This window comes from Canis lupus, chromosome 20, assembly GCF_003254725.2.
Source record: "Canis lupus dingo isolate Sandy chromosome 20, ASM325472v2, whole genome shotgun sequence".
NCBI classification, from domain to species: Eukaryota; Metazoa; Chordata; class Mammalia; order Carnivora; family Canidae; genus Canis; species Canis lupus.
In genome coordinates this window covers 40625547-40649977 of record NC_064262.1, presented here as the reverse complement: position 1 = coordinate 40649977, position 24431 = coordinate 40625547, and the positions used below count along the sequence as shown (strand labels likewise).

The 24431-nt window shown below is 39.7% G+C and overlaps 1 protein-coding gene across 3 annotated transcripts in view; it reads right to left on the bottom strand.

Annotated features, from left to right (window-relative positions):
* Positions 1-24431, bottom strand: part of PRKAR2A (protein kinase cAMP-dependent type II regulatory subunit alpha) — a 110777-nt gene that overhangs the window by 4046 nt on the left and 82300 nt on the right. For all 3 annotated transcript variants that reach the window (XM_025455772.3, XM_025455773.3, XM_049097989.1), the window contains exons 7-10: positions 17130-17231; positions 16888-16962; positions 2460-2525; positions 389-530 (exon numbers count right to left, since the gene is read on the bottom strand). In XM_025455772.3, coding sequence (XP_025311557.1) covers positions 389-530; positions 2460-2525; positions 16888-16962; positions 17130-17231 — 385 coding nt within the window. The remainder of the gene's footprint in view (positions 1-388; positions 531-2459; positions 2526-16887; positions 16963-17129; positions 17232-24431) is intronic.

The window sequence follows — 24431 nt, the reverse complement described above, 5'->3', positions numbered from 1 at the left end:
CCTTTTCTTAAATATACCCATTCACCTTGGGGAATGAGACTGTGGGATCCTGGGCACTTGGAAAAAAGACCGATGTTTCTATGTGAGTATAGCCGGGCTGTGTCATCTGTTTATGACTTTGCAGAGCTGAGTAGCACCTATTCACTTGATCCCCACAGAGCCCTGGACTTCTCTGCCTCTGTTACTGCTCTTCTCACAGGCTATACTGTGCTCAGAAATGTTTGCTCAAAGGATATATTCACCCATTTCTAGTTGGCCCCACAGACCGTTCAAGCCTAGAGGTGTGTGAGAACTGGTGAAATGAGACAAGGCTTACTGATGGGGAAAAAAAAAGTACTGCGTGTTAGAAAAAAAAAGTATAAATGCATAAAGAATTTGTTTTTCTTACCTAAGCATTTGACATCTCCCACTGCATAAGCTGAAGCAGCTCTGGGTTTGTTGGTGACCAGTGCAAGCTCTCCAAAGTACTGCCCTTTATGGCAACGGGCAATCTCAACCTCCTGGTTCCCACCATCCTTGTTTGCTTTAGTCTAGAGCAGGTGGAAAACATGACCTAGGCTGATTCTAGAATCACAGCTGGGCATGTCAAGTCACACACACTTGCATTCCCTTCTCAGCACACTTAACACAATTATTAAGAAATTCACTTTGTGGAGACACTAACTGTACCATGTAAACTGCATGGGCTAATTCATCTTAGTGGTCTGATTTAATTAGAGGAGTTGGCTTTTACCTGGGGCTTCATCCAAGTCCCAACACATTTCAGGTAATGACTAATTTAGGTAGGGAACAGACCATTTTCTTTGGGAGATTTAGATATATCTTCCAAAGAAAATATATATCCAATTGTTATAACATACATTATATATTAACATAAAATACATATGTATTTTAATATACATTTACACATATTTTATATATATGTGAATGCTCTTCTTTTGGTAGATGCTAACTTCTAAGGCACAAGGGAAAAGCTAATTGCTGCTAAATGATGTCAGTGTTTCTCTTAGGTTAAGGCACAATCCTGGGTTTACTTCTTTTTGATTTGAGACTATGCCTTTCTCAAACAATACAGTGACAAATTTTCTTTTAGGTACAGTGTGTATCTTAAGTTAGTGGTTCCTCCCCCCCACATATACATTTTTTTTAGAAGAGGTGAGTAATTAAAAACATTTTTTGATAATTTTCAACCTGGATATTTAGTGATTTAACTCTGTATTAAGAAATCAAGCAGGTTGGAATTTGTAATTTCAAATTAGTGAAAATAATGTAGCATATTATATTTAATATCTAATTTCCTTTTTTTTTAACAAATCCATCTGCTAAGCAATAATTTAAGTAAAAAATTATTTAGAGTTTATTGGTAAGAATTAGTCTTAATCTCTAAGAGGCTCTTTAGGTTATCGGCGGTTAATCCTCCTTCCACACTTTTGCCCCAACCTGTCTGCTCTGAAGTTGATCTGCTCCATCAGAGCCAACACTCTTTCCAATTTCTGCAGCATTCTCTGGGGCTGCAGATGTGTTTGTGCCCATCTAGTCCCTTCTTTAGAGTAGCAGTTACCACACTGTCACAGGAAAACCAGCTCTCTTGGGGTTTTGTTACAATGTAGATTCTGATTAGTAGGTCTGGGGCAGAGCCCAGGACTGCATTCCTGACAAGTTAGTTCCCTCATTCCCCAGGGCCACAGTGCTGCTGGTCCCACATACCCAACACTATGCTGTGATCAGGAGGTGTCAATGAGTATTTGAGAAATGTGCAAACATATATCACTAGTCCAAAAACAAGTAAAAGAACAGAGACGTTTCAACCTATTGTTTCATGTGAAACAGTAGATCTATTTTTCATCAGGAATCAAGCCATCTTATAGGTGGTAATCATCTTTTTCTTTCTCCATATTTAACTTTTACTAAAGATATTCTGTGAAAGGTTTCATATTAGGTTAGTATTATATTTAACCATTTTAATAAATTCTACATTCTTAAAAAATTTGGAATAGGGAAATCTGGTGACAATGGATTTATGATAAGGATCACTCCTCCCACCTACAGGTCATCAGTTTTCTAGGCCTCCCTATCCATGAAATGGCATAGTAATACTGGTCCAACAGACCTCCCCACCAGTACTCTAGGAAGGAAGATTTTTTTCATATTCAACACCCACGTGTACACCTTTATCATGTAATTACCCCACTTTTTACTAAGCTGTGTTTATCTTTGTCTTATTGATTTGTAGGCCAATATTTCTCATATCATTAATTATGTCACAGAGGCAAAGGCTATAGGAATAAGGAGAAATATAATAAATTCCTACCACTGGAGATACTTAAACATGGGTCTTTGCCAGTTCCATAGAACAATGATGGTTTTGTTACACTAGACACATTTCACATTATTGAAAGCAAGCAGCTACTTCCTGTGCATGCACCTGGCCTCACTTGTACCATCACATGCAGACTCACCTTGCTTCTGATCAGGATGCTCACCTCACCAGACTCTATAATGTAGAAGCTATCAGCCTTTTCACCCTGGGAAGGGAGAGAAGGTTGTCAGAGCTATACATACATACATACGTATTGGTGAAAGACACAGAAATAGATCATCTCATTGCCCGAGCTCTGATTTGTATTTATTTTCTAACTCTACAAATTAACCAGTGGCTAACAAATTCAGTACAAAATGAAAGGATCCTGGTCCCTGGGGATGTCAGTCCAACTATAACACACATCTCTCACTTCCTGACATGGAATATTTACATTTTTCCCCTGGATAATACTTGGGTTGCCAATTATACATAGCATTACTATTGTTGCTGCTCAGGAATCTGTGACTGGGGGGAGCAGCAGCCAAGACTGCTACAGACAATATCAAGGTGAATCCTGGCACGACCAAATGCAGCCCTCCAGAGGACAGTGTGGATCTGGAGAAAGCTCTGCCTTGGTGAGGGAGGTACTATAATGTGGGTTAATGTCACCCTTATGAGCCTCAGGCTTTTCTTTTCCTTGCTTGGATTTTAAACCACTTGGCTGAACCAGTCATTCAGGTAATTCAATGGGTATTTATGAACTTAGTATGTGCCAAAGCACTGTTCTAGGCATGTGAGATGTACGTGGACAAAACAAATATCCCTACCCTTGTGGAAATTACAGGCTGATAGGGCAAACAAACTGCAAACAATTAACATGATGAATCAGCAAATGATACTATTGTGTTAGAAGGCAATTAAGTACTACTATAGAGAGAAAGTAGAGGAAGGTGGGATCTGGAGTACTGGGGGGAGGAGATGGCTACAGTATACAGCAGAATTTCATCAAGAGGGTGAGATTTGAGCAAAGGCTGGAATGAGGCAAGAGTTAAGCAAGCAGACACAGGAGAAGAGGCTTTCACAAGCTCACTTCAGTCTCTGACACCTTTCTCTTAACATCTGGAGCAATAACCATCTATACTGGATAATTCAATACTAATCATGTGTCCTCATTCTATGTGGGTCTTATGTCTTCAGAAGAATCTACACTTCTGAATTTTTGTTAAGACTTCAACGTCTTTCAACTACCACAGAGAACTCCAAGTGGACACCTTCCAGCTGAGGCTGCCATTCCTCAGTTAGTCTAGTCCCAGTTCACTATGTAATAATCACTGCTCTATGTCAGTAAAAGCCACAGCTTTATAAAGGGGTGCCTGTGAGTTTCTATGCTGCTGTGCTGGGTAGGTACCCTGTACCCAGCAGAGCCAAATCAGCATGAGATTCTAGAGTTACACAAAGAGCTTCCTGACAGAGGTTGCTGAAGGAAACTAAAGGGGAACCAGAGGCATGGTCACCAGGAAGAAGAGTAGTTTCTAGGTCCAAGAAGGGAGTTTAATAAAGGAAGATGTGATTACCAGTGTTCAGTGTTGCTGGGAGGTCAAGAGTAATAATGATTCAAATGTGTGGAAACATTCTGGTGACCAAGAATGTGAATGGTAGGGATGAGCCACAAAAGTGACAGGTGGTGAAGGTTGAGTGAACTCTTTTTGTTTAGATAGATGTGTAATAGCCTAATTTACAGGGCTCATTTTTCACAGCTGCAGCCAATAAATTTTCACACATGTATGCACCTGTGTGACCACCCCCTAGATCAAAACAGAAAATCTGGGTGGCCCTAGTGGCTCAGCGGTTTAGTGCCGCCTTTGGCCCAGGGCATGATCCTGGAGACCTGGGATCGGGTCCCATGTCGGGCTGCCTGCGTGGAGCCTGCTTCTCCGCCTCTCTCATGAATGGATAAATAAAATCTTTAAAAAAAGAGAAAAACACAACAGAAAATCTTTCTGGCCTCCACCCTATGGAGTGTTTTTCAGTCAAAACCACCACTACTTCACCTATTAGGTAATTGTATCTGACTTCTGTCCTTGCAGTTTTCCTTAACTCCTGTTAAGGAAAGTAAGGCTGTACCTTAACTTCATATAAATGGAATCATACATTGCCTTTTGTGTCTGGCTTCTGCTAGTTCACACTGTGAGACCCACACTTTGAATATGCCTGCCTGTGAAAGGAATGAGAAGCTAGTAGCTGGAGTGAAAACGGAGTGAGTGGAGAAACGTGTGTATTTTGAGGACAAGAGAGACTCAGGCATGTCTACAGGGTGAAAAGAATGAGTGTGAAGAGAATGAGTTTGATGAACAGAGGAGCTCAAATAAAACAGAACCTGCTAATGATGCTGTGTGCTCACTCCCAGCAGGCACTCTGGTGTGAGCTGCATGTATATTGGTTTCACACAATCTCCCAAGAAGATAAACTCAGTACTATTGCCATTGCATTTTACAGATGAGTTTCCTCAGGAGCTCAGAAGATAACTTTGTCATAGGAGGTAGGGGACATAGCTGGTGGAATCAAGAGGATCATCTCTAATCCCTTTAATTTTACTAACTTGCTAATATATCACCAGAAAGGATTATCATAGTTCACAAACAATTTAAGAAGAAAAATTTTATTTTATTTTTTTTAATTTTTATTTATTTATGATAGTCACAGAGAGAGAGAGAGAGAGAGGCAGAGACACAGGCAGAAGAAGAAGCAGGCTCCATGCACCGGGAGCCTGATGTGGGATTCGATCCCGGGTCTCCAGGATCACGCCCTGGGCCAAAGGCAGGCGCCAAACTGCTGCGCCACCTAGGGATCCCAAGAAGAAAAATTTTAAATAAAACCATGAGGGGGGGGGGGATCCCCGGGTGCCTCAGCGGCACCTGCCTTTGGACCAGGGCGTGATCCTGGAGTCTCAGGATCGAGTCCCATATCGGGCTCCCTGCATGGAGCCTGCTTCTCCCTCTGCCTGTGTCTCTGCCTCTCTCTCTGTGTCTCTTGTGAATAAATAAATAAAAACTTTTAAAATAAATAAATAAAACTATGAACGATGATAGTATCAGTTGAAAATAGTCTAATTTGGTGGCTCAGTTGGTTAAGTATCTGCCTTTGGCTCAGGTCATGATTTCTAGGTCCTGAGATTGAGCCCCGCATTGAACTCCCTGCTCAGAAGACAGTCTGCTTCTCCCTCTCCTCTATTCATCTTGCCCCCATCAGGCTCGCCATTTCTCTCAAATAAATACATAAAATCTTTTTAAAAACTAAAAAACTAAAAAAGAAGAAAAAGAAAATAATCTATTTTTGTGGTATCTGAGGGGACATACTGTGTGGCATTTTCAGCCTCATGAAACAGCCTGGTTAGGCTGAGACAGAGATGGGCCAGGACAAGTATTTCCCATCCCCCTCAGGTCCAGTGATGGATAATGCATGCAAAGCTGGTTGTTCAGACTTTGTAGGATGCCTGTCAGTTTACAGGGGGGACAGAGTAGAATGAGATATCTACCCAGGAGCTCAATGGAAGAGTGCCCTGCTTTTCAAATTGTCAAGTCCACTAAGATACATCTCACAGAAAGAATATTCCATTCTATATTCTGGAGTAAAAAAGCCAGTAAAAAATATTTTAAATTTTTGTGAACATATCAGGTGTTTCGATAAATAGTTTCTGAATGTCTACAGCAGGTACTGACTAGGTTATCATCCATATGATGAAATTCACTGGACTTTATATTAAATAAATGTCTCTTGTTCACAAATGATGATAAAGATCCATATCCCACCATAAGAATGACTGAAACTCTAATTCAGGACATGGCGCCTTGTTGGCTTAATGAAATGGTACTTAATGCTGAATACATGAAACATACTTTTTATGAGGTATAAATTCTGTTCACATCATTCAGAGAACAGGTAAAATATCCCATCAATTAGGATAAATGCAAAAATTATTAAAACATTACAAAGTACACAAGCATAACATTAAAATGTCATATTCTTTGGCTTTAAAATAAAAATTCTATTTGTAAAATAAAGAATAAAAATTTGTAAGGATATAATAAGAGAAACTCTGAAGGGGGCAGCTTGCCAGGGGTTCCCCTGATAGTACACATGGTCTAGACAATACCTAGAGACAGGCTGAGATGCATACTAGCATCCCACCATACCCTGCAATAAGCAGTGGCTTCTGTTCTTTCTGCTGTATTTGGGCCCCAGTTGGACGTGTGCATTAAGTAGGGCACCCACTCTCATGCACAATCACATGTAAAGAATAGCTGGGCTGCAGGAAGGAATATGGTGCTAAAGAGTCACAGCAGTCCAAGCACAACTATCAAGAGGGAGGCAGCAATCTCTAAATGCTGATGATCATCACTGATCTTCAGGGATGTAGGGAAGCTTCTAGTTTTAAAATGCTCATAATCGAAAAAGAAGAAAGGCTAGAAAGTAAAGGGCTAAGCAACCAACTCAAGAGAGAAAATAACAAAAACAAAGGAGATGAAAGGAAATGAGATAAAGACAAAGTAATGAAACAGAAAATGTTTAATGGGATTAATAAAAGGTGAGAGTTGGTTCTTTTTTTTTTTTTTTTTTTTAAGAGAAAGTTTATTTATTTATTCAAGGAGACAAAGAGAGAAAGAGAGAGAGAGAGAGGCAGAGACACAGGCAGAGGGAGAAGCAGGCTCCATGCAGGGAGCCCGACATGGGACTCAATCCTGGGACTCCAGGATCAGGTTCCTGGGCTGAAGGCAGCGCTAAACCACTGAGCCACCGGGGCTGCCTGAGAGTTGGATCTTAAAAAGACTGAAAGAACTGATAAGCCCCTTGCAAGCTTAAGCAAGAAAAAAAAAAGAAGGCACAAAACAACATTAGGAATGAAGATAGGAACATCATTCTAGATGCTGTTATATAGTTAAAAGGTGTTAGAGGGAAAACAACAAAACTAAAAGGTGGCCTATGGAATAGGAGAAGATATCTGCAAACAACAATATCTGATAAAGAGTTAGTATACAACTATAAGTTGGAACTACAGTTCCTTACATTCCTGTAAGGAACTTATCAACTCAACACCCAAAAAACAATCCAGTTAAGTAATGAGAAAACATGAATAGATACTTCTCCAAAGAAGACATCCCGATGGCTAATCGACACATGAAAAGACGCTCAACATCACTCATAACCAGGGAAATACAAATCAAAACTGTGCTGAGATACCACCTCACACCTGTCAAAATGGCTAAAATCAACAACACAAGACACAGCAAGTGTTGGCAAGGATGTGGACAAAGAGGAACCCTTTTGCACTGTTGGTGGGAATGCAAACTGGTGTAGCCACTCTGAGAACAGTTTGGAAGTTCCTTAAAAAGTTAAAAATAGGGCAGCCCGGGTGGCTCAGCGGTTTAGCGCCATATTCAGCCAGGGCGTGATCTAGGGGGGCCCGGGATTGAGTCCCATGTTGGGCTCCCTGCATGGAACCTGCTTCTCCCTCTGCCCGTGTCTGTCTCTCTCTGTGTGCCTCTCATAAATAAATAAAATCTTAAAAAAAAAGTTAAAAATAGAACTACCCAATGACCCAGGAATTATACTACTAGGTATTTACCTAAAGAATATAAAAATATAGATTTGAAGGAGTACATGAACCCCGATGTTTATACGAATATTATCAACAATAGCCAAACTATAGAGGGATCCCAAATTGTTCATTGATGAATGCATAAAGATGTGGTATATATATACAATGGGATACTACTCACAATCAAAAATAATGAAATTTTGCCATTTGCAACGTGGATGGAGCTAAAGTGTATTATGCTAAGTGAAATAACTCAAAGTAATACAAATACTGTATGATCTCACTCATACGAGAACTGAGGATTGATGGAGAGAGGTGGGGGGGATGGATCAGATGGGTGAAGGGTACTAAGAAGGGCACTTGTGATGAGCACTGGGTGTTGTATAAGTGATGAATCACTGAATTCTACTCCAGAAACCAATATTGCACTGTATGTTAACTAAGTAAAATTTAAGTAAAAAATAAAAATAATAAAAGGTGTTATAGGAACTTTATGGCCAACTTTATGCCAACAACACTAAATTTCAGACAAAGGAATTCTAGTCTTAATACAAACTGCTCAGATAATAGGAAGAGAACAGAATCCCAACTTACATTATGAATCTAACATCCTGATACAAAATCTGACAAGGCTGTTATAAAAAGGAAAATTACAGATCAGCCTCCCTTGGGAGCAGAACCATAAAATCTTAAAATATTAACAAATTGGATTCGTCAATACATGAAAAGGATACTATACAATGGCCAAGTTGATTTATCTTATCTCAGCAACAAAAGGCTGCTTTAACATTTGAAAATCAAATCAATGTACTCACTGAACACTTGCTTATAACAGCTAAAAACTAGAAACACCTCAAGTGTCCATTAGCAGTTGGGAAGGCAAATAGTTTACTCACACACTGGAATACTACACAGTAATGAAAATGAACAAACTATGCCCAACTGACTGGGCCACCCAAGCACCCCTCTAATTCCAATTTAGAAATTTTAAAAACCCAGCAAGATATGGCCATATTGTTTAGGATGTATACCCAAGTGGTTAAAACTACAAAGGAAAGCGAATACATGACTACCATAAAGTCAGGATAGGGAGGTAGGAGGGCCATGACTAGATAGGAGTTCATGAGGGTGGAACAGCTTCTGAAGTGTAAGGGTATTTCTCTGAAAATATCTAGAAAATAAATTTCTGGATTATAGAATAAATTCAGCTTTACAGGATAAGGATAAATTTCTCTCAAAAGGGATTCAGCTAAATGATTCTATTAACAGTGAACAAAACTTCCTACTACATCTTGGAATTGTCAGATTCCTACTTTTTGCCAAGCTAATAGGTATGAAAATAGTTCTCACTGTGGTTTTTAATTTGCATTTCCCTGATTACTCAGTGAGGCTGAAACCAATTCATTATTCACTGATGCCAGAACTGATGCTTTGAGAATACAATTCTCAGTGTCATCCTTCTCAAAAATCTTTGAAAGTGCTTCTCAAACACTTCCACCAAGTGTTCTTTTTTTTTTTTTTTTTTTTTTTTAAGATTTCATTTATTTATTCATGAGAGACACAGAAAGAAGGCAGAGACACAGGCAGGGGGAGAAGCAGGCTCCCTGCAGGGAGCCCAATGTGGGACTTGATCTGGGAACTCTGGAATCCCACCCTGAGCCGAAGGCAGAGACTCAACCACTAAACGTCCCAGGCATCCCTCCACCAAGTATTCTTAAAGCAAGGGCATTACCAAGCCTTAGAATAGGCTATAGTAGTGGTTTTCAAACTTTAGCAAACATTAAAATCGTCTGGAGTTGTTGATAACAAAACCAGACAAAGACATCACAAGGAGAAAAAAACTACAGACCAATACCCTTCATGAACAAACGCAAAAGTCCTTAACAAGGGAGTTACCCACTACATGCTAGATAGGATGCTACTTAATTCATGAATTACTTAATAAAGTCAATCAGATCTTCAAATTAAAAAAACCAAAGTTTTAGCAAATTAAATCTAGTAATAAATAAAAAGGCTAATACATATATCATGACCAAGTAGGGCTCACTCCAGGATGCAAGCTTGGTTTAATATTCAAAATTCAATGTTAAAAAAGAGTCAAACAACATAATTCATATTTGTTAACTAAAAAAGAATATCCATATGAACACATCAATAATAACAGAACAGCAAAAGTATCTGACAAAATTCAACATCTTTTCATGATAAAAACAGAAAACTAGGAACAGAAGGGATGTTCTCTAACCCGATTAAGGACATTTATAAAGAAGCTTACAATTACATTATACTTAATGGTGAACAATTAAATGCTTTCCTCCTAAGATCAGTTAATAAGACAAAGATGTCTGTTCTCAGCATTTCTATTCAATATTATACTGGAGGTCCCAGCCAATGCAATAAGGCAAATTAATTAGCTAAAAATTACAAAGAAGGCATACAGAGGTAGAACTGTCTTTGTTCATAGATAAAATAATCATCTATACAGAAAATCCCAAGGAAGCTACAAAAAAGCTGTTAAAATTGTGAGGTTAGCAAGGTTGTAAATACCACAGGATCAATATGCAAAATTCAATTGTATATAAAAATACAATTATGTACTAGCAATACATAATTAAAAACTGAAAAAAGGAAAACCACTTAGAATAAAGTTAAAACTATGAAATATCCAGGTATAAATGAACAGATGTGTAAGACTTGAAAAGTATAAAATAGGAGAGAAAAATTAAAATATATAAAAGCATACTACGTTCATGAACCAACTCACTGTAGCATTTAAGTATCTGACAATAAGCTTTTTTTTTCTTTTTAAGATTTTATTTATTTACTTAACAGATAGAAGAAGAGCACAAGCAGGGGTAGTGGCAGGCAGAGGGAGAGGGAGAAGCAGGCTCCCCGCTGAGCAGGGAGCCCCACGTGGGGCTTGATCCCAGGACCCTGGGATCATGACCTGAGCTGAAGGCAGATATTTAACAAACTAAGCCACCCAGGCACCCCAGTAAGATTTTTTTTTAATTTAAATTCAATTTAGCAACAGATAGTATAACATCCAGTACTCATCACTTCACATGCCCTCCTTAATGCCCATCACCCAGTCACCCCAGCCCCCCACCCATTTCCCCTTCAGCAACCCTCAGTTTGTTTCCCAGATTTAAAAGTCTCTCATGTTGTGTCTTCCTTTAATTTTTCCCCATTCAGTTTCCCTTTCTTCCCTTATGGTCCCTTGCACTATTATATTCCATACATGAGTGAAACCATATGATAACTGTCTTTCTCCGATTAACTTATTTCACTTAATATAATACCCTCCAGTTCCATCAATGTCTATGTAAATGGTAGGTACTCATCCTTTCCGATGGCTGAGTAATATTCCATTGTGTGTGTGTGTATACACTCTTCTTTACCCATTCATCTGTCTAAGGACATCTTGGCTCCTCCCACATTCTGGTTATTGTTAACATTGCTGCTATGAACACTGGAGTGCAGGTGTCCTGTTGTTTCACTATATCTATATCTTTGACCCAGTAGTGCAATTGCTGGGTTGTAGGGTAGCTCTATTTAAAGTTCTTGAGACTGTTTTCCAGAGTGTTTGTACAGCTTGCATTCCCACCAACAGTGTAAGAGGGTTCCCCTTTCTCTACATCCTCACCAACATTTGTTGTTTCCTGTCTTGTTAATTTTAGCTATTCGCACTGGTGTAAAGTGGTATCTCACTGACAATAAGCTTTTTTGATTGTAATGTAAGTGATTGACATCAACCTTTTGATTATTGAGGCAACCATTTCAAAGACTCCCATCTTGAATAAACATATTGCCAGCTATATAACTAGATGAAGAGCTAGTCTGCTCTCACCTATAAAGTTTCCCTTTTAGAAAGTCCTGGGAAATGGAGGAAAATGACCACTTGAGTGACACTGTAATTCCTGCTCTTATGTTTTAAATTCACCAATAAAGAGGGAACCTGCCAAACCCTGGGCACCCCACCCTCAGACCAAATTCCAAGTCCCCCAGCCCACCCTGTGACCTCACTGTGTGGCCCTGGATGTACCATGTACCCTCCAGGACCTGTAAGTAATAAACAGCAAATCTTTTTTCAAAGTTCCCTTATAGTTGTTTGCTGAGGTAAGTCTTGTAGTCATAATAAGAACCACAAGGGCAAAAAAAAAAAAAAAAAAAAAAAAGAACCACAAGGGCTGGTCCAGCCATAAGACTGGCTCTGGAGAAATGTCTGTGAGGATTTGCTAGAAGTAGGTGAGTGCCTCAGATATTCCTAGCTGATACTATCACTACCGATGGCCTGAGACTGACATAAAACACTCATTATTGTTACAGTGTCAATTTCTCCCCATATTGATTTATAGATTCAACATATTCCCAATAAATAAAAATCTCAGCAGGCTTTTTTGGTAGAAATTGTTATGTTAGTTCTAACATATAAATAGAAATGTAAAGAGCACAGAATAGCTAAAATAATTATAAAAAAGAATTAAAAGGGCAGCCCTGATGGCCCAGCAGTTTGGCGCCGCCTTTAGCCCAGGTTATGATTCTGGAGACCCAGGAATCGAGTCCTACGTTGGGATCCCTGCATGGAGCCTGCTTCTCCCTCTGCCTGTGTCTCTGCCTCTCTCTCTCTCTCTCTGTCTCTCATGAATAAATAAATAAAATCTTTAAAAAAAAAAAACAAAAACTTCTATAGATTTAGGTGTGCTGTAAAATATAAAATATACAACACATTTTGAAGACAGAATAAAAAAAATGTAAAATATTTCATCATTGAATTTTTATATCACTTAAATGTTGAAGAGGTATTATTTAAAGATATTAGGTTAAATATATCACATTATTAGAATTAAGTTAACCTTTAAAAAAATTTGGCTGCTAAAAATTTTTAAATTACATATGTGTTTTTTTTAATTTTTAAAAAATTTTTATTTATTTATGATAGACACACAGTGAGAGAGAGGCAGAGACACAGGCAGAGGGAGAAGCAGGCTCCATGCACCGGAAGCCTGACGTGGGACCCGATCCCGGGTCTCCAGGATCACGCCCTGGGCCAAAGGCAGGCGCCAAACCACGGCACCACCCAGGGATCCCAAATTACATATGTGTTTTACATGATATTTATTGAATGGCGCTAGCCGAGAGATAAATAAAGGAGAAAATCTTATTGACTTTGCAAAAATTTTTTAAATAGGGCACAAGAATGAATAACAAGAGAAAAAAAATTACAAACTAGACTCTTCAAAATTAAAAACTTTTGCTTTTTTAAAAACTATCATTAAGAAAATGAAGAGATAAGGGAGGTGGGTGGAGGATAGGCTAGATAGATGATAGGGATTAAGGAGGGCACTTGTTATGATGAGAGCACTGGGTATTACATATAAGTGATGAATCACTAAGTTCTACTCCTAAAACCAATATTACACTGTATGTTAACCATCTAGAATTTAAATAAAAGTTTGGAGACAAAAAATAATTTAGAAAAAGAAAAGAAAATGAAGAGACAAGCCATAGCCACAGACATAGATTGGGAGAAATATTTGCCAATCATTTGCCTAATAAATGATTTGCATTCAGAACACATAAAGAACTCTTACAACTCAATTAGAAGAAGCAAATTGCCTAATTGTAAATAGGGCAAAAGATTTACAGAAACTTCATCAAAGAAAACCTATGGATGGCAAGCAGTCACAAGAAAAGACACTCAACATCATTAGACATTAGGAAATGCAAATTAAAACCAAAATGAATTACCACTTTATACCCACTAGAATGGCTAAAATTAAAAGGACTGCTGATACCGGGACGCCTGGGTGGCTCGGTCGTTGAGTGTCTGCCTTTGGCTCAGGGCACGATCCCAGTTTGGGGATCGAGTCATGCATTGGGCTCCCTGCGTGGAGCCTGCTTCTCCCTCTGCCTGTGTCTCTGCCTCTCTCTCTCTCTGTGTCTCTCACGAATAAATAAATAAATAATCTTAAAAAGGGAAAAAAAAGAATGTTCATTGCAGCTTTATTCATAATTGCCCCAAGCTGGAAAGACCTCAAATGTCTTTCAACTGGTGAATGGAAAGACAAATTATGGTACGTCATACAGTGAAAATACTACTCAGTAATAAAAAGGAACTATCTGCTGACACATACAACATGAAAAAAATCTCCAAAACATGCAAAGAGAAAGAAGGCAGACACAAAAGACTACATATTATAAGACTTCATTCATATAAAATTCTAGAAAAGGGGATCCCTGGGTGGCGCAGCGGTTTAGCGCCTGCCTTTGGCCCAGGGTGCGATCCTGGAGACCCGGGATCGAATCCCACGTCGGGCTCCCGGTGCATGGAGCCTGCTTCTCCCTCTGCCTGTGTCTCTGCCTCTCTCTCTCTCTCTCTGTGACTATCATAAATAAATAAAAATTAAAAAAAAAATAAAATTCTAGAAAAGTAATTTCTATAATGTTAAAAAGCAAGTAAGTAGTTTCCAGGAATAAGGAGGTGGGAGCAGTGGATTGACTAAAAATCTAAATGAGGGAATTCCTTGGGGTGATGCAAATATCCTATACTATGATTCTATGATTGTACGGATGGCTATAAAACTCCAGAATTAGGGATCCCTGGGTGGCGCAGCGGTTTGGCGCCTGCCTTTGGCCGAGGGTGCGATCCTGGAGACCTGGGATTGAATCCCACATCGGGCTCCCGGTGCATGGAGCCTGCTTCTCCCTCTGCCTATGTCTCTGCCTCTCTCTCTCTCTCTCTGTGATTATCATAAAAACAAACAAACGAACAAACAAAAAAACTCCAGAATTATACACTTGGTGATTTTATTTTATTGTTAATATTTTTAAGATTTATTTATTCATGAGAGACACACAGAAAGAGGCAGAGACACAGGCAGAAGGAGAAGCAGGCTCCCTATGGGGAGCCCAATGCAGGGACTTGATTCTAGGACCCCAGGATCATGCCCTGAGCCAAAGGCAGATGTTCAACCACTGAGCTACCCAGGTGTCCAGGTGATTTTTTTGTATGTACAATATACTGTAACAAAGCTGACCAAAACAAACAAACAGAACATAAAATACAGTTTCTGATTCCCAAGGATTTGCATTTCTAACAATTCCTCTCAAATTCCCAGATGACACTGATGCTGCTATATTTGGGACCTCACTTGGAGATCCCTCGTCTAGCTAGAGACACTGCCAAAAGTGGTCTATAAATAAGCTGATGTCATCTTAATTCATGTCCACTAAGCACAGTCACCTAGCACTCCTGTCTTCAAGAAGACAGACACAACAGAAAATACTGCAGCTTATACCTCTTGACATACCTCCTGAAGGCCTAGAGCTTTCTGGATGAAGAAGAGGTCCTTTGGGAGTAAATGAAAGCACCTCAGATTCAGAAGAAATTTGACCAGTCAAAATGTCCCCCCCTTTTTTTTTAAAAGATTTTATTTATTTATTCATGGGAGACACACAGAGAGAGGCAGAGACATCATAGGCAGAGGGAGAAGCAGACTTCCTGTGTGGAATATGATGCAGGACTTGATTCCAGGACCCCAGGACCACAACCTGAGACAAAGGCAGATGCTCAACTACTGAGCCAACCAGGTGCCCCAACATGTCCCATTCCTGCAACTCAGGCCTACGTTCTTAACAGACCAGGACAGTTGCTCAGGAACACAGCTCACACCGACAGGCCCTTGCTCATATTGTTATTTTGCCCCAAAAGACCTCTCCCTGACCTCAACTGCTGAAGCTGTACTTCTAAGCCCAGCCCAAATGGCATTTATTCCCCCCACAGAACCATATGAAATACCCTCTTTCCTTTTTTTTTTTTAAGATTTTATTTATTCATGAGACACACACACACACACACAGAGAGAGAGAGAGAGAGAGAGAGGGGCAGAAACACAGGCAGAGGGAGAAGCAGGCTCCTATGCAGGGAGCCCAACGTGGGACTGGATCCCAGGTCTCCAGAATCACACCCTGGGCTGAGGGTGGCGCTAAACCACTGAACCGCCCGGGCTGCCCAAGTACTCCCTTTCCTACATTCTCATTGTCATTCATATGTTCCTTCATTATAGTACTTATATCTAGCCTTACCTGTGTATCTTAATATCTAGAGAATCAAACCAATTTCTAATTGAAGGAATTATTAACAGTAGGGGTACTTAGAAAACAAAGGCATTTAGAGAAGGCACAGGGTTTTTTGTTTTTTGTTAGTCCTTTTTCTCTGGGAGTTTCTCTCTCTCCTTCTGTGATAATAAACCTGATTAGTCCTTGCAGTGCTGGTTGGGCCAACTCCATCCACTGGCCCCAGAGGTGGGCTCAGGACTTAGGTTTGACCAATCTGAGTCTTTTTTCCTCCTAGCCCCAGCCCTGGGTTCATGATGGGAACATTACCCCACCCAGACCAACCAGATATGTTCCCAGTGTTCTTGCCAGAACCACAGACAGAGAAGTTTACACCTAGAAGTCTTAACATATAATTAAAGACACAAACAGAGTAGACAAGGAAAATTATTACACAATACTCATCACAATGACCCAGGCTACTGTGTGGTGATCCTCAAGCACCCAAAAATAACATGAGAGAAAGGCACAAAGGAAATATTGAAGACAACTTATAAATCTGGTCAATCACTGAAGACTGAAGACTCTGGCCTATTTTAGATTAGCTAAGAAGCCACTTTTGTGTCAAACGTAAAAGGTAAAGGGCACAACCCTTGGACCTTCTCTAGGCTTTAACACTAATGAATGAAGCTTACACAAGGATCAAAAGAGAATGAGATCCAAAAGAACAACATCAGAATCCAGCAAAAGGTGAATGGAGGCAAGAGATGTGTATGTGAACATGAGATGAACATCAATGGGTTTCAGAGGACTCTGCAGGAAGTGTGCCCAACTAGCTGGCAACACGAGCTCCCAAAGTGTGTGCACAAGGGATGCACTAGTCCTTCAAGAGGTAACCCTCAGGAAAGGAGCTGCTCAAGGCCCCACGTACCTGTGTGATTATGCGCTCTCCATCCTTATAGGCCTTCTCTCCTATTACATCCACAATCTTCATTCGTTCTGACATCTGAAACAATAGACATACCCATAAACTATAAGGAAAAGATCTCGAATGAAAGTCACAAAGAATATCCAAACAATTGATTAGAATCATCCAATTTGAAAATTTAATAGGTTATATTAGTTTTAAATCTTAAAGCTCCAAAAACAGACTCTTATTCAAATACACTTTACCTCTAGTGATTTAAGGAGGGGCACAGATTCAATAAATGATTCAAACATCCTTCTCTTTTTTGCATTGTTTTTCACTATGATTCTTCTAAAAGTCACGCGGTCCTACAAGAAAGAACATGAAAATTCTGGTAAATGCCTCTGTGAGAGAACATCTATGGTTTAACTAACTGGATGACAGCAAATATTAGAGGACTATGGAATGTACTGGGCCAACTGAGTGTTTAATGACATTTTAATCTGAGTCATCACTGGAAGAGAAAGACTTGTAGCCTGTGTCAGACAGATGGTCCACGTGCAATTGCTTGCTATCTAGTACTCAATGAGTGCCACCTATGGGTCATAAATAGAACACAAAATACAAATCCCAATCAAACACTTCCCAGTTCAGTCACTGTTCAATGTGAAAAGGTGCACATTCAAAAAAAAGGAGATGTAACAACCACTTCAGGGCTCTTGCCCTGAAGGACTTTACAATCTCAATGGGGAGACAACACAAAGTATATGGGAATAAAAAATCTACAGTTCAAGACAGCATATCTAATGTGCCAGGTGAACAATAAAGACAAGAGTAAGTGCCACAAGAATTCTGAGGAGGTAAAGAGAGAGATCACAGTAGGCTGGAGTGATCAAGGGTATTTTTGTTGCAAAAATATAAATTTTGGTGGAGCATCTAGGTGGCTCAGGTGATGAAGCATCCAACTCTTGATCTTAGCTTAGGTCTTGTTCCCAGGATCAGGAATTCAAGCCCCACACTGAGCTCCACACTGGGTGTGGAGTCTACTTAAAAAACAAATACATATATAAATATTCACAATATAAGTATTATATATAAATCATGTTTATAGATAATTATATAACTATACATAAAAATTTAATAATTAACGGAAAAAGAGGGGAGGCAGGAATGTGAATGGAAATGGAGTCCCTTGACTCCAGCAAGTTATGGATTCTGATCAGAAGACAGCTAACCAGAGCTACAGTCAAGCTCCTCTCAGATATGTGTACATATGTGTGAGGAGGGACACACAGCCAGGAGAATATTAATTGCTTAGTTTTAGGTTTTTTATACCTAAGTTAATTGTACCTTTTGTCCACCTCAGGCTGGGAGAGGAAGGTGTCTTTTGTTTTTTTGTTTTTCCTTTGAAAGCAACATAATGAAATCCTCAAGGCTGGCAGAATGATACATACAAGGTAAGGACATGATTTTTTTTTAATTTTTAAATTTATTTATGATAGTCACAGAGAGAGAGAGAGAGAGAGGCAGAGACACAGGCAGAGGGAGAAGCAGGCTCCATGCACCGGGAGCCCGACGTGGTATTCGATCCCGGGTCTCCAGGATCGCGCCCTGGGCCAAAGGCAGGTGCTAAACCGCTGCGCCACCCAGGGTTCCCAGGACATGATGTTTAACTGTAAGTCTGCTATTTTAGTATGCTCTATGATGGGTTGGTAGTGGGGTAGAGAAATCACATAGAAGACAACTGAGTTGAGATGTCCTAATGGGTTTTACAGCTCATATTCCATAAGCTATAGAATTCCCAGCCCCTATCCCATACCATGTTTCATCTGCCTTAAAAGAGAAGTAAAAAAAAAAAAAAAAAAGAGAGAGAGAGAGAGAGAAGTCACCTACTACACCCTATATTCCTAGTATGAGCTATGACAGACTCCAACTCTCCCTCTAAACTGCTGTACAAATCATGTTTGTTTTTTAGCATATAGCAAGATTCTGCTCCATTTCTTCTCCATCTGTCTGCTTGAAAAGAGCCATTCAATCTCTGATTGCTCTAATGGGCTGCATGATTTGCCACTACTTTTTTAAGTCCAAGGTTAGGGATGTATCATTTAAAATGTTACTGTTATACTTTGGAATATTATTTCATTATCTTTAGAATTCAATTTCCACATGTTTTCTGGGCCAATCTAGGCACGAGTGCTACAGAAAGAGGACAATCAAAAGTGAGAAAATGGGAATTATGAAGTTCTCTTCTTTCTGAGTAGGCATTGTTAAAATTTTTTTTAATCCATCTATAACATCACAAAGATTGCTACAATTGCAATAGCAAACTATTTCTAGCTGAAGAGAAAACAACTGGTATCTCTCAAAGTGACTTATTTATTCATGTTCCAACATTTTCTATGCGTATTTCCACTCTTCCCAGAACTCTCATGCTATGCAAGGCCAACTCCTGTGACTGTGGAGGGCATGAAAAAGCTTTCAGGGAGCTTCCAACAGAGCTGTGAGGAGAAAACTCCCACTGTGAAATAGTGGATCCTTCAGGCGGCAAGTGTTCAGCGTCAAGCTTACAGCCTAAAGTTCAGAAAAGAAAAGGAATACTACCTTTTCCAGTGATTGCAAGCATTTCCTAAGAAAGTTTCTATTAACTTTCACTTTCACAAGAGAGAACAAGAGCAGAGGCTAAGTATAGTGGTCATGGTGGCAACTGCCCCCACTAAGAGAAGGAATGTAGAATTCACTGTGAGAAACTTAAGTGACTACACCAAGTCCTCCCTGCTTTAGCCTCAGAAAGCATTTCTGAAGCCTTGGAAGCTACAAGAAATCAGGCTGTAGAGGACCATCAGGGAGTCACTTTTGAAGAGGTGACACTAAAGCTTTTGAGAGGCTTTGGGCTATAAAGTACATGAACAAAGCAGAAGAAAAGCAGAGCCCAGAAGGGCATTTTGATAGGATGCTTAAAACAGCAGGGAAAGGAAGAAAAGGCTGAAAAGGATAAGGCTAGGAAGTAGAAAGACAAGGCAGGGATCTCAGGAGAGAATGGTCATAATGCAGCACCACAACTATGGAGAGCAGGTGTTGCCATTCTGTAGCCCCTACCTTTTGCCAGACATCAAGAGAGTTGCTTCTTTTATGTCCATCTGTTGAATTCTCATACCCAACCATGAGACAGGTAGCTTTATAGTTCAATTAAAAAAAATTCTATTGTGACTTTCTCTTTGACTTAGGAATTCTTTAGGAATGTGTTATTTAATTTCCAAGTGTTTGTGGATATTTTCCTGTTACTTCTCTGTTACTGATTTCTGGATTTATTCCATTGAGGTTACAGAATACATTCTCTGGTTTAAATTATTTTAAATTTGCTAGGTTTTATTTTATATCCCAGGATATAGTCTATCTTGTTGAATATTCCACAGGCTTAAAAAGAATGAGTACTCTACTATTGTTGTACCCAGTGTTCTATAAATTTCAATTAGATCTTTTTGGCTAATGGTGTGGTTAAGTTCTTCAATAACCTTCCTGATTTTCTAATTGTTCCATCAACTGTTGAGAGAGAAGTGTTAAAGTCTGCAACTATAACTGTGGATTTGTCTCTTCTTTCAGTTCTATTAGTTTTTGCTTCACATATATATTTTTTAAAGATGTTATTTATTCATGAGAGACACAGAGAGAGAGAGACAGAGACAGAGACACAGGCAGAAGGAGAAGCAGGCTCCATGCAGGGAGCCCAACTGGGACTCCAGGATCATGCCCTGGGGTTAAGGCAGGCACTCAACAGCTGAGCCACCCAGGGATCCCTGCTTCGCATATTTTGAAGCTCTGTTGTTTGGTGTATACATATTTAGGGCTGCTATGTCTTCTTGGTACATTAACTCTTTCATTATTATGTTATGTTCCTCTTTGTCCCTGGTAACTTTCTTTGCTTTGAGGTCTACTTTATCTGATACTAATATAATTACTCCTGCTTTCTTCTGGTTAATGGTTGCATGGTATATATATAACTCTATCTTTTTACTTTTAATCTATACTATGTGTTTTTTTTTTTAAGATTTTATTTATTTATTCATTAGAGACACACACACACACAGAGGCAGAGACACAGGCAGAAGGAGAAGCAGGCTCCACACAGGGAGCCTGATGTGGGACTCGATCCTGGGACTCCAAGATCACGCCCTGGGCCGAAGGCAGGCGCCAAACCACTGAGACACCCAGGGATCCCCATCAATCTATATCATGTTTGAGAGAGTTTGGTGCAGATAGAATAGAGCTGGTCATCTTAAAAAATCCATGTGATTTGTCTCTGTCATTTAGTTGGTATAATCATATTATATTTACAGTAACTATTTATATATTAAGGTTTAAGTCCACCATTTTACTGTTTTCTGCTGTTCCCCTTTGTTTTGTTCTTCTGTTTCATTTTCCTGTATACCTATGGGTTACCTGATTAAAGCTTTTGAATACATCTCTTTGTACAGATTATTTTAGCAGTTGCTCTAGGTATTATATTTATATATATGTAATTTAATCACGATCTACTGATGTCAACATTTTATTAGTTGGAATAAAGTGTAGAAGCTTTACTTCCATTTGGGCCCCTTTACCTCTTCCTTTTAGACTATAACTATCTTAAGTATTTTCTTTTTTTTTAAGATTTTATTTATTTATTCATGGGATACACAGAGAGAGAGGCAGAGACACAGGCAGAGGGAGAAGCAGGCTCCATGCAGGGAGCCCAATGTAGGACTCGATCCCAGGACTGGGATCACACCCTGGGCCGAAGGCAGGTGCTTAACCGCTGAGCCACCCAGGTGTCCCAAGTATTTTCTCTACATACACTGAGAACCACATCAGACAGTAATTTTTTGGTTATTATTTTGGTTATTATATTTTCCAGTTCCCATTTGGATCTTCTTTCTGTCTTCTATTTCTCCGAGACCTTCTATTTTTTTTTTTTTTTTAAAGATTATTTATTTATTATTAGAGAGAGAGAGAGAGAGAGAAAGAAGCAGGCTCCATGCTGGGAGCTTGACATGGAACTCGATCCCAGTTCTCCAAGATCACACCCTGGGCTGAAGGCGGCACTAAACCTCTAAGCCACCGGGGCTGCCCTATTTTTTCTTCATTTTTTTCAAGTGTGTCCATAATTGCAATTGTGGCTTATATAATTGGCTATATAATGACTGCTTTATTATTTTTTAAGATTTTATTTATTTGAGAGAGAACAAAAGAGGGAGAGAGAGCACAGAGGGGGAGGAAGAAGCAGGCTCCCTGCTGATCAGAGAGCCCCATGTGGGGCTTGATCCCAGGACCCTGGGATGATGACCTGAGCTGAAGGCAGATGCTTAATTAACTGAGTCATCCAGGTGGCTTTTTTTAAAGATTTTATTTATATGAGAGAGAGAGAGACAGAGACAGAGACACAGGCAGAGGGAGAAGCAGGCTCCATGCAGGGAGCCTGACGTGGGACTCGATCCCAGGTCTCCAGGATCACGCCCTGGGCTGAAGGCGGCGCTAAACTCCTAAGCCACTTGGGCTATCCTGATGATTGTTTTAAACCCTTGTCAGTTAGTTGCAATAGTTGTGTCATCTTGGTATTGGTATCTGTTGATTGTCTTTTCTCACTCAGGTTGAGAATTTCGCTCTTCTTTGTATAACAAATGATTTTCTATTGTCCCTCAGACATTTGGGGTATTATGTTGTGAAATTATGTATCCAATTTAATCTTTTTCTTTTGCAGGCACAATTTAGGTATAGTGTGCATGTACATGTGGGAGTGAATGTTCAGCTCCCCTCTGGATTCCACTGACACAACCCTGGCAGGGAAAGTGGAATGCCAACTAATAACACTGTGTATCTCCTCATTTTGCCTCTTTGCTACTGGGTGAGGCTGTAGTACGTTCAGTTTGCTGCTAGTCCCAGTGACACTGGAAAGTAGAAGCAATTTTTTCCTTTGGTATTTGGCTAGAATAGAGTGGTAGGTGTTCTGCTAGGCTGCCCTTTTCCTGGTCCTTTAGCTAAAGGGGTCAGGCTTTTCTTGGGGTTGTTTTTGTATGTACTTGTTGGTGGATCTAGGTTGTAGGCTTTTCCAGAATGCCATCTGGTATATATATGGGAAGCAAAAAAGAAAACCCAGGAAATTCACTGTCTTGTCCGTCTTTAAATCCCAAGATCCCTAGCCATTTCACCTTATCCCTATCCTTCCCATCTTTCTAAGTTTGTTGTATGATATCTGGACTGTTTTAGCTTTTTGTTTTTGTTTCTTTAAGATTTTATTTATGTACTGGAGAGAGAGAGAAAGTACACAAGCAGGGGAGGGGCAGAGGCCTAGGGAGAAGAAGACTCCCTGCTGAGCAAGGAGCCCAATGTGTGGCTCCATCCCAAGACCCTGAGACCATGATCCGAGCTGAAAGCAGACACTCAAACTGAGCCACCTAAAGTGCTCCTGAATTTTTTTAGTTTTAAGAGATAAAACTAGTGAGGAATGGAGATATTCCATCTTGACCTGGACCAGTAGTTGTCATAATTACATTTTTTTTTAAGTTGGTTCCATGCCCAAGGTGGGGCTCAAACTCACAACTTTGAGATCAAGAATAGGTAGCATACTCTACTAACTGAGCGCCAGCCTTAGCATCAATACATTTTAAAACTGAGTTTATTTTCCCTATTACTTATTGATCTATGATCTATCCTTGAGTTTTTCCTTTTTTATTTTTTTAAAGAGAGAGAGAAAGAGCAAGCAAGCAAATAAGCATGTCAGCAGGGTGGGGAATGGTAGGGGGAGAGGAGAGAGAGAATCTTAAACAGGCTCCAAGAAAGGCTTGAGGTCATGACCTGAGCCAAAATCAAGGGTTGGATGCTCAACCAACTGAGCTACCTAGGTGCCCCATCCTTGAGTTTTTCAATCACTAGGTCCCCAAGTGTGTGATTTATTCTTAAGCCATTACATGTCTCATCTCTCAAGACACACTATACCAAAAGACAGGTCTTTTCTTGTATATCACAGGAAGTGCTCTGTCTTTAAAATGTGATTTCATTTGAGGAACTATGTTGATAATGCTATGGTATACAATTAATTCTGCTAGTAAAGTAGATGGAAACACATTATCACAGATGTCAATATCTTAAAAAGTGAAATTTGGAATCTGTACAAAAGGGTAATTATTTTGTTTAAGAAGGAAGAGAGTTATAGATTCTGAAGGCTTGATACTGAAAGGAAGCAAGATGGACCATGGGTAATAGAGGATAGGGATCACAGCAGTGGTGTGCCATAGACATTCTAGGAAAGTTCTCTTTCCCAGAATATGGCCATCAGCCTTTCTAGCCATCCACACCTATTGGATATTGGCATGGACCAATGCACATGAACAAGTGGATGGGTGGCCATAGAGAAAAGTTAGTCCTGGGACAGCTAGAGATGACAAGCACTGTTGGCAAAGCTCTCTATGACAATTATTTTTCTAGGCTGCCTCTTGCATGGAAAATTATCCCCTTTCTCTCTATCTGTCTGATCAAAACAAACAGAAAGCATAATAAGAACTGACATGACTATAAGGTTATAAAACCCAGTCTTT